Source organism: Phytophthora infestans, genomic scaffold (assembly GCF_000142945.1).
Source record: "Phytophthora infestans T30-4 supercont1.9 genomic scaffold, whole genome shotgun sequence".
Lineage (NCBI taxonomy): Eukaryota > Oomycota > Peronosporomycetes > Peronosporales > Peronosporaceae > Phytophthora > Phytophthora infestans.
The window spans coordinates 4,008,553-4,020,653 of record NW_003303750.1 but is presented as its reverse complement, the minus strand read 5'-3'; the positions used below and the strand labels follow the sequence as shown (position 1 = coordinate 4,020,653).

The window sequence follows — 12,101 nt, the reverse complement described above, 5'->3', positions numbered from 1 at the left end:
CTTTTCTCATTCATCCATTATTACATGGACGTCGCAACAGCGAAGTTTACGCTGAACACACGCGCTCTTGTCCCGTGTCTCACTACAGTGACGGACCAGCGTGGTACAGTACAACAGGTGTGTAATGAAAAAATCACCTCAACTTGGACGGAATCGTTGGAATTCGTCTCTGATTTCTGCAAGGGAAAACGCGCGTGACCCACAAAAAAGACTTCCACTTCATGACACGATGCACCTACTCCCAAATCTCCTTGCGTCTGCCCGTCCTATTAGTCAACGAAGGCTGTCGCCACTCTTCGTCGCTATGCCCTGAAGGCGTCTTATCCTCTAAATCTGTATCGAAACTGGCCTCTGTCTTTTTCTCAACTTTAGCTGTCGCAATTGTACCAGCGTTTGGACTCGACGTGACCTCCCCGTAGCCGGTAACGTCCCCAATCAGACATTCCTCGGTGATCCTTGCTCCTTTGAAAATGGCACAAAGATCGCGCGGGTCCTGAAGCAAACGAGAAAACTCTTCGAGGAAGTCTAGTTCGAAGTCAAACGAGATAATGTTGTGCGTCTGCGTGTCAAAGACGAAGTCAAACTTGCCGACGCCTTTGAACACACGCCCCAACATCTTCGTCACAATGCGTGGATATTGTCGTAGTGCTTCAGGGAACATGACCTCCACAGTGTCTCGTGTTACGATGTGTTTGTAGCTGGCATAGGACGTGACGACCGTGCGTCCTTCCATCGAGAGGACTTGAGAGCGCAGGTAGTGAAATTCGAGTCCGGAGAGCGCCTTTGTGTATTGTTCCCACTGATGCAGCATCACGCCACGTCCGCCAAACCCACCGATACTCAGGTTCTCGTCCATAGTTTGCATAACGTACTGAGTCGCATCAAGCGGGGAGCCTGGACGATAGCCGTTCTCAAATACACGGTGGTACTCTTGCACTGTCTTGACGTAGTAGCCATCCAGCGCATCACGACGATTGAAAGTGCGGGCGTCAAGAATATGCTGATACTCTGCCAAGCGTTGGATCTCCTGTTGAAGATGCATGACGTCCAGCTCCAAGTTATAGAGCTGCGAAGCCTGGAATCGCGCGTCCGCCATTTGAACTTCTTGCGTCGATTTGGGGCTCTTCTCTCTGCGGCGAGTGCTGTGACGGCTGGTACTCGCGGTGCGAGAACAGGTCGAGATCGTACTGGAGTCACGTCGAAGGTATCGGCTATGGCATTGAACGGATGCATCGCTGCTTGGCGAGATGTCGTGTACCTTTGGCGAATTCTCGACTGATTGTTTTCTTATGAGGTCGGTTGAGTTGCCATTCGACTGTTAGCTTCGGGCGTTTTCTGTTTCGGTCGCTTACGTCCCATCGCCAGCATATGAAGTTGCGGCACGCAAATACCTAGGGGAAGTACAGAGCACACCTTTCGAATGAGGAGCACGAAATACTCTCTGGATTCAGTACTGAAATGGTTGCATTGTGATGGGCCCCGATTGTCAAGAGGATCAGCAGCTAACCTATTGTCGCGAGAGCATCTACAGTATGATAGATAGCTCCTGGAATTCAAGTCCAACGGGTACAAGTGCAGATTTCCCTACAAGGATCAAACATATATAACTATCAGACAGCAATAAAAATAATTGGAGATGATTCGAAAAAGTACTGAATTCCTTTTGGTTTGCAAACAATTAAAGCTAGAAGACGTGGGTGTGACATCCTCGTTCCATAATAAAAAGACTGGCTGATGAACCAATTAGCTTGGGGGATTTGGGAACGCGACAAAACGGTAGCTTACTGCCACAAGTTGCAGGGTTTGAAGACCAGAACACCACGAGTGCTGTGCCAATCGACTGAACTCAGTCGGGCCTGGGTCCTCAGCCTTATCTTCTAGTTCGCGCGTGACGAGTCGGACAAAGATGTAACAGCGAAAGGTGGGCCCAGTGTCTGAACCGATTGCATTTTGCAAGCGGCGGACTCTACTTGTTTACGGGGAAATATAATAGCAATGTCCGCGTAAGGGGCAGGTGTAGAAGTTTATTTCCTACACAACCTGAAGCTTACAGCCCGATGGGTTACCCACCGGTTAACCCATCGGGCTGTAAGCTTCACGCCACGAACAGAATATGCCACAGTGTCCACAGGGCGGCTATTCGCTCCACAAGGCTTGCGCCTGTCGCCAGAGACACGGAAAAAACATCCTGCACGCATTTCCGGACCGATGGTATCAACATTCACGTCTCAGTAACGACACCAAATGTGGATCGGCGATCCATCGTTCCGGTTGAGGTTTGGACATGAAGCAAATCGATGGGTCAGGGGCCCGAAGAACCCTTAATAAAACTCTTTATTATGAAGAGCATCGTGGGCCAGTCATTTCGGCGTTCGCAGATATCACACTGCACAACTCGTCAACCATTCTGTTCAGTATGCTCCATGTATTGATTTTAATTATTAGCTGAACGATTTATAAAAAATGACCAAAATGGCTCAGATTGCCCTAAATCTGAGACGTCGTCCCAGAATCTACTCCACAGATAGCTGAGCTAAGGTGCCTTCCAGATTATGAAGGAAGAGGGCACTCGGTGCTCCTACTTGATCTCGCCGTCATCGCGGCAACAAAGGACCAGCTCATTATTTTAATAGAGCTGATCTTGCCCCGTTACGTATTGAAACTGCGGACAAAGTTTCTCAAATATTTTGGCATTCCTAGGCGTACTACTAATGAGCCTGGGCAATCTGCGCTACGCTAAAATTTCATGGAAAACACCTACTGGGTACCACGAAGGCGTTTTCTGACTTTTTCTATGCCGAAAAGGCAAACTCGAGATTTCCATGAAAATGTACTGAGCTCGCAACTTGCGACTGTCAGTATTACTGATGGATCACCAACGCTCATTCGGAATCTGGCAAAGAGTTGCACGTGGCCATGAAGATTCACTGCGCTGTGTTGGCTGCCGCGTCGCTGTTGGCGGCGCTACCGACGAGTGCAAGCTCAGAGATCGCAGCTCCCATCCGGGTGGCGACTACCGAAAAGCGGATCTATCTTCGTCGATCTCTGTCGGATACGACGACTGGAGAAGAGGAAAATGGCATCAACAATAACGAGTCGAGTGCCTTAAATGAGGCAGAAGAAGGATTTGAGGAAGAAAAGAACCTGCAAACACAAGCCCCAACTACTGACACTGTACTCGAATCCGAAGAAGGGGTTTTTGATGAACCGGAAGAGAGCATTGAAACTACACCGACTAATACACAAGAAACTTCGGACGAGGTTGAAGAAGAAGAACTCGACGAGGAAAACGAGAACTTGACATCGACGTCGAAGAGCTCGTCTAACGAGTCGTCTATCGATGTGGGTGACGCTGAAGAAGAAGACCAAAGCCCTCAAACCCCCGAAGTAATTACCACAACAACGGTTAATCTAGATGAGGTGGTTGATGAAGCTATGCGAGAAGAGAAAAGTACCGAAGCCCCGATAACGACGACTGTTGCTGAAGCAAAGACGAAATCTGAAGGCAAGAGCGTGCAAACGTCGTCTAGTTGCTCACGGACGGAGGCGGTCTCTTCTACCGAGGCACCAGTTGAGGTGCCTGACACTGAGAATGAAGAAGAATCTGAGGAAGATGAGCAAAACACTGAAAACCTCACGACGAATCTAAAAACTGAGACCCCGACGTTCGCTGAAGCCGAGGAACAAGCGTGCGGGACCGAAGACAAGAGCGTGCGAACCCCTTCGACTGACGATCAGACGACGGATTCAACTGAGGCTGAGGCTGAGGATGAAGAGGACAGTGAGTCAGAGGACTCTAGCGACGAAGACTCAAGCGACGAAGACTCAAGCGACGAGGACTCAAGCGACGAGGACTCAAGCGACGAGGACTCCAGTGACGAAGAATCTAGTGACGATTTCAAGTCTGACAACAACGAAGGCAAGGATGAAGATGAAGACATGGATGAAGCTATGAGCGACGAAGCGTTGGACAACGACACGGAGAGTGACTTAGTTGAGGAAAGTGACTTAGCTGAGGAAGGCGGTCCATAAATTTCTGAAGGATCTACAAAATTGCGTTAAAAATTAATATTGGCAAGGATGTTTATTTCATTCCATATTAACAATTTAACTCTCGGCATTTTCTACGTAGGTGAGGTCTTGTTGCCGCCACTGTTTGTCTTCGTCGGACCAGCTCACTTTGCCAGCGATCTTCTCTCCAATCTCGTGTTTTAATAAATAGTGGAAAAGTTGCTTCCCTACCATCATTTCAATCTTGTTGGCGTTCGAATGGACATTCGTGAGTGCTTGGCGTACACGGAAACTTGTTGCGCTTTCCAGCTCAAGTATTTTGAGCATAATAGGCTTCCCTCGGCGGGCGTACTACTTTTGCGGGATTCCTGTTCTCGTCTACCGTTTTTATACCGGGTTAATAGTGTGTGTGTGGGGGGGGGCAAACATAAATGTAATAGTTTACTTCAAGAAGATCCTTAAAAAAATCTCCCACTTTATTTTTATACGAGTAACATGTGAGCTCATGCTAGTTGTCACCACATTCGGTTTCATCTTAACGGTGGATCTATGGCAATCTCGCGTAACGTCTCCAATGTGAAAAAAATGGATCAGCGACGGATACTCTGGCCATTATCGAGATAGTGGACTGTGTAATACCCATAAGTGTAACGGGGTACGTAGCACTAAGTGTACCCTGGTTACATGAAGGAGTATGACACGTCATACTCCGGGATATTTGGTACAAGGTACCAAGGTCGTTCAAAGCCAACCATTGGCTAAATGATATTGCATTTCTATAGGTAACTTATAGTTTGTATTAAACCCAAACTTAACCTACCTATAAATATACTCAGTTTACAATCTACCTTATTTAGGTCACTTCGCTCTCTTTAATTAAAGAGGGGACCTGTGAATTGCCGTTCACTGAGAGTTTGTATGCTCTCGGAAGATAACTTCCTCTAGCGCAAGGTGCTGTGTGACCCCGTCACACTTGGTAGCACTAGTAGTCAATCCACGCCACCGCGAGTAGACTACCTGAACCTCTCCGAAGCTCGTTGCCATGGATAGGAACGACTTCTCCCATTTGAACGACTCTCAGCTCGGGTCGGTTCGGAAGATGGCAGGCTTCTTCGGGATGGAGGCCCTGCAGAGCCTGGTGGCGTCAACACCGGCTGAGCAGCTCGAGCGCGTCAATGCATTCGACGCGTACGAGCAGGGCCTCATCGCGCATGTGCGGGAGAACCTGCAGGCTCCGGCGGCGGAAGCAAATCCGCCTCACCCGAAGCCAATACGGCTGAAGGTTAAGCCGTTTGAAGGGAAGGAAGGCGAGAACCTTCACTTCTAGGTCCGAGAAGTAGAGCTCGCGATGGACGCGGCTCTGATCTCGACCGAGCAACTGCGTGTTGCTTTTGCACTCTCCAACCTTAGCGGTCGTGCTAAGAGTTGGGTGTACACTCGGGAAGCGACATCCCCTGGACGTTTCACATCCTGGGCTCAGCTATGCGAACAGCTCCGAGCCGCGTTCCTCCCGGCGAAGTACGAGTACCGCCAGCGTTCGCGCTTCCTCGCGTGTAAACAAGGAAGGCGCGAGCTGCACGAGTATGTGCAAGAGATACGGGAGCTCACGGCGTCCCTAGTGGGAAACCCACTCAACGAACACATCAGGATGACTGTGTTCATGGACGGCCTTCGAGTGGGCCCCGCACGCACTCAGCTGTTCCGGGTGCAGTCAAGCACCCTTGAAGAGGCGATTCAAGTGGCTCTTTAGGAGGAGTACAGCCATCGCCAGGCGCGTACGCCGGCCTCAGCGTGGCCTGGGAGTTCCTTGTCGGCTCCCGGTCGAACAAGCCCCAACGGACCCGTTCCCATGGAACTCGGGTCCGCCGAACAGCGTGACATCCGCTGCTTCGGCTGTAGGAAGATGGGCCACTTCAAGCGCGACTATCCCGCGGAAAGACTCCGCAGACGGTCCTTCCCAAGCCCGTCCTTGAAGGGTCGCTGGCAGAAGCCAGGATCCCGGGGACAGGGGAACGCAGGGAACCAGTAGGGGCGGGGCGCCCTACTGGGGAAGAACTAAGTTTTCGTGATGGGTGCGCGGGTGGCGCGTACCACGGGGACTTAGCCCCTGAGAGTCTTCGCACTCTCGAATCGGCAAAGAGCAGCGGCGGGTTGCTCGTAGTACACGGATGTGTACGGGGATACGATCATCCCTTTAGAATCTTGATTGACTCTGGGGCGTCGAAGAATTTCGCACGCCGCCAGACGGTTGCTCGTAACAGCAACAAGTTGTCTGATGCTTTAAGAGAAAGCAAGGGCAACGGGACGGTGTCAGTGCGACTGGCCGACGGGAAGGTCGTCACTGTCCCCAACGTCCAAGTGGATCTGGCCGTCAAGTTTGAAGACTTTGACAGCCTCGAACAGCTCACTGTTTTTGATATGGATCCATATGATATGATCCTGGGCATGCCCTGGCTTGAGAAGCACGAGCCCTGGATCGACTGGCGAGGCAAGGCAATCGGTGCCAGCCGCCCTGCGCAGTCCGACAGAGCATTGGTGAGTCATGTTCCCACCTCTGTCAGGACCCGGGGCGCCCGCGAGGGCTGCCAGGGTACCAAAGCATCCGGCAGATGCTTGGGAGTCGTCGACGTATATGACGACTCCGAGGATGTTTTGATGGTGGCCGCGCCCAGAAGAGGCGCTGGCCAAGTGGGTAACTTAGGTCCACAAGCGGGTAACTTGGCTCCGCAGACAGCTGCAGCTGTCACGAACACTGAGAACAGCGTGTTCAGAGTGGGTAACAGAGTTCCACTCACGGTCGCCCAGACCTTAACTGAAGAGGAAGGTGTCGAACACTCTTCCTGTGTGGATAACACAGTGCCACACGCGGTCGCCCAGACCTTAACTGAAGAGGAAGGCGTTGAACACGCTTCCTGTGTGGATAACACAGTGCCACACGCGGTCGCCCAGACCTTAACTGAAGAGGAAGGCGTTGAACACGCTTCCTGTGTGGGTACCATAGTACCACACGAGGCCACGAGTGCCTCGGATGTCGTAGCGACGACATCCCTAAACGTGGGCAGCAAAGCTCCCCGTCACAGAAGCCGTCGGTAAAGACGCCGCCGCCGCCTCAAGTCGGATCCGAACTTCGTTCCGATCGACGTCGCTTCAAGCGACTCGGAGTCCAGGGCCCGGGCTCCTCCGACAAGGCCGGCGGAAGAGTGTTATCACATCTTCGATAGCGAGACGGGTTTACCCGTCAAGGCATCTGGTGTCCACTTGGAACCGTTGCCAGAGGTTGCAGAGATACTGCACCTCGAGGAAATGACGGCTGAGTCTTTCCTGACCAACCTCAAGGCTGGAGAGATTGCTGAGATGGTACTCATGAGACCTGAGACCACTCAGGAGGAACTGAACTCCTCCTCTGTCTTGGACGAGAACGTCCTAGAAGACATGAACAAGCAGCGTCAGGCGCGCTTGGGTTCTGAGATCCTTAAGAACCCCAAGGATCCGGTGTATCCTTTGGTGACGGAGTACGCGGATGTGGTGAACAAACACCCACCGACCCAACTCCCACCGGATTGAGGCGTACGGCACGAGATTGATCTCGTGCCCGGCACAAAGTATTGTGTCACGAGGCAATGGCCTCTCCCGCGCGAACAGTGCGAGGTCATTGATGCCTTCTTCGCCGCGAAAGCGAAGGCAGGCATGGTGCGGGAGTCGAAATCCCCGCACTCGACGCCGACTTTCTTCGTTCGGAAGCCGAACGGAAAGTGGCGTCTGGTTCACGCTTATAACAAGCTGAACAACGCAACGGTGCCGGCCCAAACACGGATCCCACGAAAGGATGTGTTGTTGAACAACATGGCCGGGAGCGTACTGTACAGTGCGCTGGATTTGGTAGACGGATACTACCAAATCCTGATGCGAGAGAGTGACATCCCGCTCACCGCGGTAAGCACTCCAAGCGGCATGCTTTGGGAGTGGCTCGTCATGCCGCAGGGCTTGTCTAACGCCCCGGCGACGTTCAATCGCCTGGTGACGCAATTGTTCCGCCCTTTGCGTACCTTCGTACAGACGTACTTCGACGACATTTTCGTCCATAGCCGTGCCGAGGGAGGCAAGACGGCCATGGAGGTGCATCTAGGACACCTCCGTCGAGTGTTGGACGTGATGCGAGCGAACAAGCTCTACGCCAACATCGACAAGTGCGTTTTCGCGTCACCAGAGATCAAAGTTCTCGGTTGCTTCGTAAGCAACGTGGGCGTTCGGGCTGACCCAGACAAGGTCAAGGCCATAGCAGCATGGCCGACGCCCCGATCCCAGAAGGATCTTCGAAAGTGGTTGGGTTTGGCCAACTACCTTCACAAGTACAGCGCAGGGTACGCGGGCTTCGCTAAGCCTTTGTCGAGCGTCCTTCAGAAGGACGTCGACTGGCGCTGGGAGCAAGAGCACCAGGATGCTTTTGACAGCATCAAGGCCAGTCTCCAAGAGGCCCCTGTCCTGGCCCTGCCGGACGAGACGAAGCCGTTTAGCGTCGTCTGCGATGCCTCCGATTACGCCATCGGGTGTGCATTGCTGCAGGCCGACACGGCTGGACATGAACGAGTTATCTCGTTCCAGTCCAGGCAGCTCAAAGCCGCCGAGCGGAACTACCCTGTCCACGACAAGGAGCTCCTGGCAATGAAATATGCCCTTGTGAAGCTCCGTGTTCACCTTCTGGGTTCTAGGCCCTTTGTGATCTACACAGACCACGCGTCCTTGAGGACGGCGACTAACTCGCCTCACCTCTCCCAAAGGATGGCGAGGTGGCTGTCCTTCTTCGCGGAATACAACCTCCGCGTCGAACACAAGCCGGGCAAGCTCAACGTGCTTGCGGATGCTCTCTCTCGGCGTCCCGACTATGAGCTGGCCCAGATCACGCGGGTGACAACGGATCTATATGATCGGATACGCATGGCGTATCGGGACGATGAGGCTGTCGCGCCTCTCGTCAAGTTCCTTAAGGCCGGAACGAGCGCGAAGTCCGACTGGCTCTCGTCGCGACAGCGCTCACGGCTCCACTGATATGAGTTGAAGGAGGGCCTCCTCTATTATCGGGTGGAGCCCGCTGATCCTCCATGCGTGGTCGTACCCAACGACGAGGATCTGAAGTTCGACATCCTGGCGGAGGCGCATGACGCGCCCTCCAGCGGCCACTTGGGCCGCGAGAAGACCTTTCTGTCGGTCTCTCAGTCCTTCTGGTGGACCCACATGTACAAGTGGGTCGCCCGGTACGTCAAGACATGTGAAACATGTCAGCGGGTCAAACCCGCAGGGCACTCTTCGGCTCCACTACAGAGCCTGCCCGTACCGGCTGACTGTTGGAAGTCGATGAGCCTTAACTTTATCTTTGGGCTTCCCGCCGACGGACACGGCAACACCGGAAGTTTGGTGTTCGTGTGTCGGCTAAGCAAGATGGTACATCTTGCTCCGGTTCTTGTCACTGCTACGGGCGAACAAACCGCAAGGTTGTTCGTCGATGGCGTGTCCCGCTATCACGGTCTCCCGGGGACGATTGTCTCGAGCCGAGACCCGCGGTTCACTACTGCGTTTTGGAAAACGCTGTTCCCTTTACTGGGAACTCGTCTGCAGATGTCCACTGCGGATCATCCACAGACAGACGGCCAAACAAAGCGCGTCAATCGAGTGCTCGAGGACACTCTGCGCAGTGTGTGCGCGGCAGCACCACGTACGTGGTCGACGCAGCTTCCAGTTGTTGAGTTTGCGCTCAACAACGCGGTGCACGCGTCCACGGGGTTCACGCCGTTCTACTTGAACGGCTTCCGCCACCCCAGAGTGCCTCTCACTCTTCGAGGAGACACTGACTCCTCTATTCTAAATGGGGGAGAGGCTCGGAAAGCCCTTTCCTCCCAGGTCTCGGATGTGAGACCAGTTTCGCTGCGGAAACAAGTGGAATCCTTTATGGATACCAAGCTGAACATTGTCAGCAGGGTCCGCGATGCCATGGCAGCGGCCCAAGATAAACAAAAGGAGTACTCAGACAAACAAGGAAGAGGAAACTTAAGTATATTTGAGGTTGGTGACTTAGTGTTACTAGACACGAGGAACCTACCTCTAGACACTGTCAGCTCTGTCGGCAGCAACAAGCTGAAGCACCGCTTCATCGGACCATTTGCAGTTCTGGTCAGACATGGTGCGTCGTACACCATCGACCTGCCAAAGTCAATGACGACGCACCCGACGTTTTATGTTGGACGTCTTAAGCGGTACTTTGACCCGCAGGGGTTTGCTGACTCGCAGACCCACCTTGCCCCAGCTCCTCGAAGCGAGGGCCGGTCACAGACGTCGACGAGGGCGTCGGAGCAGGCACCCAAGCCTCGGTTGGAACGGCAAGGCTGCGGTCAAGACCGTACGCCGGAGGGGCTCCATACGAACGGACCCTGGCGCCATACGACGAGTACGCTGAGTACGCCGGGTACGCACCATACGCGTAGCTCTGGGAGTGTGCCGCAAGCGGCTCCGGACGTGGAAGCAGAGCCTCGATCCGTCGGAGCATGCGAAAGGCCTCGTCCAGATCGGACGAAGAGGCCCGGCGATCCACCCGCAGGTGCAGGCTCGCGACCTCTCGCTCCAACAGGTCCGGGCGGCCCGCAAGGCGAGCGAGCTCGCCCTGATTCCCGGCCTGGGCGGCAGCATCACCGCCAGTCCCAATGCCAAGTGCAATCTCAAGCACGAGGACACGTTGACGGAGGCGGTCAGCCTCAGGGCCCTGTGTCGGACCCACAGTCGGATCACTCGGACGAGAGTGGCTTTCGGGAGGCGCCGAGACCTCGAACTCGTACGAGGGCACCTTCGCCCCTGCTTGACCGGAATGGAGAAGTCCACTTCCACGTGAAGCAGATCCTCCAGGAGCAACGGCGTCGCGGTAAGCGACAGCTCCTCGTGAAGTGGAGGGGTTATGCCCACTCCGAGAACTCGTGGGAGCCGATTGAATGGCTCCAGATTGACTGCCCGAAGGCTGTCGCAATCTGGGAACAGAAGCGGCGGCAGCTTCATAAGTTGTCCGGGGCTTCTTGCCCGAACGGGGTACGGACGATGAATACACACCGTACCCGCGCTTATCGTGAGCGCTAGAAGCCGCGCGCTTCAGGATGTCCCTTGACAGCATACGCTTGCTGATCAAGGGGACAAACCTCACACGGAGATCACGCTGGTCCAGGATGCGGGACAGCAGCTGATCTTCATGGAGTTCCCGTAACTCCGTGGGTGAGTACTTAAGAGTCTCCACCCATGCCCAGAACATGTCCTCACAAGAACTCCACGTGGGAAAGTTCTCGGGCATCACCCAGGGGTATCCCCAAAGAGGATAGAGACCACCCCGGGTCTCGGGCTTCTTACGACAAGTCGTGAAGTCTTTGAGAGGAATGCGAGAAGCACACACCGAGCAGCCTCCAAGTCGTCGACGAACAACTGTTCTTTCTGAACAAGGGCTCGTTCATAGATGCCTCTAGAAGTGTGGCCACTCACAAGGCCACGAGGAGCGACGAGAAGCTCTAAGAAGAGGTCAGCCCCAGAGCACCCCTCGGGAGACCAATACCCTCTTGAGTTGATGGCAGCTCCCTGGCTGACGGGTGCCACCACCGAACCCCCACGGACACGCTGGGCAGCTTGGAAGTCCTCCTGCTGCTGGTCGAGGTCATTCGAGACCTCCCGGGGCTCAGCGATAGCACCCTCCTCCCCCTCTTCTTCCTCCTTCTTCTCCTCTTCATCCGAGGAGTCGAAGAGGGCCCGATAGGAGTGTTGAGACTCCTTCTCCTCGCGGAGTGGAGACTTAGATGCTGTACGCTTCTTTGAGGGCTTGGCGTCTTCGACTTTAGAGGCCTTAGCTCGCGCAAGACCCTCGGCAAGCGAGAGACGTTTGCGAGGATTCTCTTCCTCATCGCCACCGGCTTTGAGAGCGCCCTTAGCCTTAACGGCCGGGCTCTCAGAGCGCACAGAGGTCCTGGGACTGTGACCACCGTGATCACTAGCGGGCGACTGCACGCTGTCATCTTTGTGCTCACTGGGCACTGGGCTGTGCCCTCCCACAGAGTCCGCAGGAGCATCAT

The 12,101-nt window shown here is 54.2% G+C and overlaps 2 protein-coding genes across 2 annotated transcripts in view; one reads left to right on the top strand and one right to left on the bottom strand.

Annotated features, from left to right (window-relative positions):
* Positions 1-1,096, bottom strand: part of PITG_06167 (uncharacterized protein) — a gene marked incomplete at both ends in the record, with an annotated part of 2,883 nt that extends 1,787 nt beyond the window's left edge. Inside the window, one exon of the mRNA XM_002998295.1 lies at positions 240-1,096. Within this exon, the coding sequence (XP_002998341.1) occupies positions 240-1,096 (857 nt within the window). The remainder of the gene's footprint in view (positions 1-239) is intronic.
* Positions 1,097-2,916: 1,820 nt separating this feature from the next.
* On the top strand, positions 2,917-4,032 carry PITG_06166 (uncharacterized protein; the record flags this gene model as incomplete). Its single annotated transcript, XM_002998294.1, has 1 exon — positions 2,917-4,032. The coding sequence occupies one exon, from the start codon at positions 2,917-2,919 to the stop codon at positions 4,030-4,032; it is 1,116 nt and encodes a 371-aa protein (XP_002998340.1).
* Between the last annotated feature and the right edge of the window lie 8,069 nt (positions 4,033-12,101).